General features: G+C 37.4%; 1 protein-coding gene across 1 annotated transcript; it reads left to right on the forward strand.

Annotated features, from left to right (window-relative positions):
- The first annotated feature begins 253 nt into the window (after positions 1–253).
- Positions 254–2587, forward strand: LOC108982438 (glycerol-3-phosphate acyltransferase 1). The gene is made up of 2 exons (XM_018953807.2): positions 254–1073; positions 1470–2587. The coding sequence occupies exons 1-2, from the start codon at positions 345–347 to the stop codon at positions 2355–2357; spliced, it is 1617 nt and encodes a 538-aa protein (XP_018809352.2). The 5' UTR covers positions 254–344; the 3' UTR covers positions 2358–2587.
- The last annotated feature ends 3560 nt before the right edge of the window (positions 2588–6147 follow it).

The following is a 6147-nucleotide window of genomic DNA, read 5'->3' on the forward strand; positions in this document are numbered from 1 at the left end:
TAATAATTGTTAAAAAACAAAACATTTATCAGTAGCCAAGGAAGAAAGAAAGGGTGCGTGGCAACATGTTCCGGGCAATTGTGTAAAAAAAAGAAAAAGGTCTAATATTTTTTTTTTTTTTTTCTGGAAAGAAAACACATCTTGAGGCCTGGGGTCGCAGTTAATGCTGGCGGTGTGGCTAACCCAATGCTCTAGTCAACCTTCCATCCCTTGTGACGCCTATAAATAGCCCCTGCAGCTTCTTCTCTTCTCCAAAGCCCCTTCTCAATCGCCCTTGCTTATTTCTTTCTTACTATTACGCTTCTTTACGTTCTAAACATCATTGAACAGAAAGAGCAAAAACCATGGCGTTTGCAATGGTAATTCTCAAGTTTTCAAACTGGGTCCTGTACCAGCTCTTAGCCAACTCGTGCTACAAAGCTGCTAGTAAAATGAGAAACTATTGTTTCCTTATAAGCAACCCATCTCTTAAATCATCACAGCAGCCCTCTTTATTTCCTAGCGTGGCCAAATGCAGTTTGGAGGGTAGGGGTTCGGACACTTTGGTTTGTGACATTCAAGGAACCCTCCTAAGGTCCCAGTCCTTTTTCCCATATTTCATGTTAGTTGCTTTTGAAGGTGGTAGCATTGTAAGAGCACTTGCGTTGCTATTATCATGCCCAATTTTGTTTCTTCTCGACTATGAACTTAAATTAAGGGTCATGATATTTATATCTTTCTGTGGGCTAAGGTTGAAGGATATGGAAAGTATTTCAAGGGCTGTTTTGCCCAAGTTTTATCTTGAGAATCTGAACCTCCAGGCTTACGAGGTTTTAGCTTCAGCAGGATCAAGGGTTGTCTTCACAAGCGTCCCCAGAGTAATGGTGGAAGAATTTCTAAACGAATATTTGGGTGTTTCGAATGTTTTGGGGTCTGAGTTACATGCTGTTGGGCAGTACTACACAGGCTTGTTATCTGGGTCTGGTTTGCTTGTAAAGCATAGAGCCTTTAGAGAGTATTTTGGGGACAAAAAGCCTGATATTGGTCTTGGAAGTTTAAGCCTCCATGACCATCTCTTCATCTCACTTTGCAAGGTATTCTAAACCTTCCAGGTCTTATGCTCGTTCAATTATTAGTTTTGAACAAAGTTGAAACATAAAATATATATATGGAAGGAAAACGTACAGATGTAGAGAATTTTTGGAAATCTTATACCATTTGACCTATGTACTTATATTTCTCTTCCCGGTAACCGATTGCTTTACTTTTTTCCCTGAGCACCGTAGTTACCCATACTCTTATTTTCTTTTATATAACTAATAAAAAGCCTCAAAACACTATCTGATACACTAGGGCCTCGAAGGCAAGGCTTTGTGCAAACATTCCACTTCATATATTGTACGTTAGGTATATCAACTTTTATATTTATTAGATTAATAGTGCATAGAATATGCCTATTGATGTGTGTTTCGTTCTTTCTGTTGTAACAGGAAGCTTATGTTGTGCACAAGGAGGACAGCAAGATCAGCTGCACAAACACATTTATGAGAAGGGAAAAGTACCCAAAGCCTGTGATATTCCATGATGGAAGGCTCGCTTTTTTTCCGACCCCATTTGCAACTCTCTGCATGTTTATGTGGATTCCTCTAGGAATAATTTTAGCCATCTTTAGACTCTTAGCTGGTATCTATCTTCCTTACAAATTAGCTATCTTGTTGGGCACTTGGAGTGGTGTACACCTCGAGGTAAGAGGTAGCGATCCTTCGAGGTCAATTCACAAGAAAGGAGTTCTATATGTTTGTAGCCACAGAACATTATTAGACCCAGTTTTTCTCAGCACGTCTTTAGGTAAGCCTTTGACTGCTGTCACATATAGCCTAAGTAAAATGTCTGAATTCATATCACCCATGAAAACTGTAAGATTGACCAGAGACAGAAAACAAGATGGAGATACCATGCAAAGATTGCTCAGCGAAGGTGACTTGGTAGTATGCCCTGAAGGAACAACTTGTAGAGAGCCATACTTGTTAAGGTTTAGCTCTTTGTTTGCTGAGTTGGCTGATGAGATTGTTCCGGTGGCGATAAACACGCATGTCAGTATGTTTTATGGGACCACAGCCAGTGGGCTCAAATGCCTGGATCCAATTTTCTTTTTAATGAACCCTAGACCAAGCTATTATGTTGAAATCCTTCCAATGGTACCGAGAGAGCTGACATGTGCTGGGGGGATATCAAGCTTTGAAGTGGCAAATTATATTCAAAGACAACTTGCTGATGCTTTAGGATTTGAGTGCACAACGCTTACAAGGAGGGACAAGTACATGATGCTGGCAGGGAATGAAGGGGTTGTCCACGATCACAAGAGGCCGAAACCCTAGTTTAAAAGCTAGCTCTTACTGATAATCTACAGAGATTTTCTTCCTTTCTGTTAATTTTACTTCGAATTTCTTGTTTTTTTATTCGTAGGGATTAATATATGGCTGGCCATTTTTTGTTGTGTCTCACTGCAGTGTGAGAGATTAAGATATGTTAGTAATATTGTTGCATAATGATTCATCAGTATATCTATATATGGAGCCTATTATAAAATGGACTTCAATTGGAAAAATGAATGGTTAGACTCTTTCAATCAAAGAAAAAACCTACGAATGCCATTTTATGGTACGTACGTAGTTATGGGATAATTGGCGCGGTACTATACCCATATATAATATATACGCATAATTCACTTCGACGTTTTGGAGCTCAAACCGACACTTGATCCCTTGGCTGCCGGCGCCGTGGTGGCGGAGGCTGGCCGGTATAATGCATGCATGCGTGAAAACTTCTTTTAGAAATCATGACCACAGAATATTTTAGATACATCACCGTTTCCACTTCTATTAATGCAAACTTTGCACAGGAAATTAGGTGAAACCTGCTTTGTGGGAGAACTATAAACGCATTTATTGGAACCTTTTAACGTAAAGGCCGCCAGAATAATTATTTCATTAGCTTCATCACGGTTGTTATCTAATCTCGAACCAAATCACTTACAAACAAAAGAACCTCCTCTGTTGTTTAGTAAAAGAATAACAGTAGATGTAAAACTGTGTCTGCGCATGCATGCGGCATTCATAAAGGTTTTCTGCTGATCCACGGCCTTTTTATTTGAAAATATGATATTAAATATATTAAATGTGGATGGTAATTGATGGTGGCTATATATTCTTTTAATTATTACTCATGGGACCTTAATTAAAGTCTCTAATTTTATGTATACATGCATAGAGATGGGTGCATGCAATATTTGATCCAGCGGTGGTGTGATCAAGTCTTCTGGACATGCAATGAATGATACGATAAATGCCAAGCCATGAAATTTAATGTACGTAGTCGACATCTGATCTGTTTTCCTGTTGGATGCCCACAGAAAAACTTTAATGCTTCCGGTAGGTTATATACTTTTCTTAGATTCATTAATGTGATAATCTAAAAAAATATTATTTTTACAAGCTAATATCATACCAACTAAAAAGATATCAATTTATAATAAGTTGGTACGATATTAGCTGAAGATCATGGCCGGCCATGGTACTTGAGCAGTACTAGTGTTTCTAAGTAATGGCTTAATTGATAGAAATACTAGATCAGAATACGTAACGGAAACGATATTATCTCATTGGAAATATCTTAGATCTAATACAATTGTTCCATAGATTTTTTATCGTTGTTGTTCATCCAAAATCTTTACATCGATGGTGAAGTATGCTACATGGTAAGACCAAAGCAACACCGGCATATTCCACAACTTAAAAGCCGGGATTAGAGATAATCATGCTTAAGAGAGAGATTTTTTATTTGTATTACACATGTATCGCATCCAAATGGGGCTAAGTGTAACTTCCGGTTGGCCATTAAGGACCAACCATCAAGGCTGATAAAGTGGCAATTCATAAACTCCAAGAGAAGGGGAAGGGGTGCCCACTATGGGTGCCCCTTTATTACATCTCTCACTCGCACATAGTGGGCAAGACCCCAAGTCTGCGTCTCTCAATATATTATCAATCTTGTTCATACTGACAAATAGATTGTGCGAATCGAGCATACCTGTAAAAGAAAAATGGGAGCATTATATCAAATCACTCTAAGAGAAGAACAGCATAGTAATATCCCTAAAAGTGTCTCGTTATGCCCTGACTCATTTGGTCACATCAGACTAAGCATCCTCAATCCTTCTCGAGTCCAAATGACTCAGAGCAATACTCAATCTCTACAATGTACCCACAGCTATGTCGCAGATCCCAAGAAGCAACATAACTTGTCGGCAGTGAGTACACACGATTATCGATGTGTTATCAAATTTCCATTCACCCTCATGTCATTTAGTTTCAATCCAATTACTTTCCCAACAACGTCTCTTTAGATCACATCATTCATGGTCATAGATCATAAATAAAAAATAAATTAAGGTCATCAATTATGACATATAGGACTCACACAGTGAGGAAGTAGGGATCCATTCACTCACCTCTATTATTTGTCGCAAAAGCACATGTAGTATAAAATACATGCTACGGTAGAGTTCTCTTTAAAAAAAAAAAGCGTATATCTAATCTTCATATACCGTATGGATTTTAGTCTAATCGCTATCTCAACATCTAACCCGAGTCCCTACATTTGCTAGCTATCCGAAACCCTAAAAAGGATCTCGCATCTGGTTAAACCAAAGGCTACATGGATTGTGGGTAACCATGCATGGTCCTTTTAAATATGATGGACCACATCTTAGCTCACACTAAGTTAAACATATCTTTTGTGTCATACAACTTATCTCGCTTTGGAGAAGTATCAAGTGACACATTATCTCATCTTTGCTCGCTACCCCTTGTAGCATCAAAGGCGATTGCTCGTGTGAGTGAGCCAATCTATGCTTGTCGACATACCTTTTTCACCATAACTATCAAATTTATGGTGAATGTATGTGCTTATTAAAAATGCTTCTAGTCACTCCACATGATCATAGAATACATCAATATCATGTGCATAAAGAGCAATACCATGAGGAAGAGAAATCAAATGGTCAATTACAAATAATTAAACGACAAACTCTTGTTTAAATACCATTTCTCTCCACGTGCATTATCATGTATAATAACTTTCCAAAGCATACTTCTACCAACAGACTTTACTTTTATATATAAAGTCCTTTGCACACTATGAAGTCAACGACGAGTCATCGCAAATCTCATTTAGGTCAAATTCACAATATAAACCTTAGGTTCTAGTCAACAAGTCCAACTGTGACTTTTAGAATCTACAAGGTGATCACAAATCTCATTCAACAAACTTAATTTGCGACTTTAGGGTTTCATATAAATCTCTTGTACTCAACAGCATGTGAGATGATCAACCTTTAGTTTTCATTAAGGGTAAAGCAATTTGGGCCTTTTCCCTTAAGGACAATCATAACAGTCTAATCATTACTCTTAATGACTTTTTCAAATCACAGCACAAACTCACCTAATCAAGTAAGCCATATTATTTGGTGACAAAAACTCAGCCTCTAACTCCCATTAGCAAACTATAATGGAAACACCAAATAGTATAGGCAAAAAAAGATTTTTTTTATATTTTTCATCTCATTAATTGTCTTTAGATTTTGAGCAAAAGCTCATAGAAATTGTTTTCTTATACAAAGTATCACAAGAGTGACATGAAATCTTAGCTAGTTTTTACAAACCTATGTTCATCACCTCATAGTATCGAAAACCGGTGACAATTAATAATCTAAGACCACCAGATCGCCATATCTCTTAGGAGGACAATTTTTAAAAATTATCAATAGTGTTCAAAGAACCCAGATTTATTCAATAGGTCATTAATAAAAAACAACTAGGTACATTGGTATCTTTGAATAGATGATTCATTTAGACCGCAGGTAAACAGTACTAGCAGCATTCATTTGCTTTTTGTACCAAACGGTACAAGCAGCAATCATGCGCTCCAGTACATTGTGCCTAAATATCACAAAAAACTAACCATCTAATTCTCTTGTGAGAATCAACGAGTTGACTCTTTCAAGAAAAATTCAAATAAATGTGCGATTAATGATTATCTAAAGGCAACTCAACTTGTGCCAATAGATGGATTTATACCTCTATCAACTTCACTTTTCTTTGTCAATCA

Source organism: Juglans regia, chromosome 1, assembly GCF_001411555.2.
Source record: "Juglans regia cultivar Chandler chromosome 1, Walnut 2.0, whole genome shotgun sequence".
NCBI lineage: Eukaryota > Viridiplantae > Streptophyta > Magnoliopsida > Fagales > Juglandaceae > Juglans > Juglans regia.

Coding starts and splice junctions, on each gene's coding strand:
- LOC108982438 (XM_018953807.2), top strand. CDS start 345: ATGGCGTTTGCAATGGTAATTCTCAAGTTTTCAAACTGGGTCCTGTAC. Junction 1,074..1,469: donor TCTTCATCTCACTTTGCAAG/GTATTCTAAACC, acceptor CTGTTGTAACAG/GAAGCTTATGTTGTGCACAA.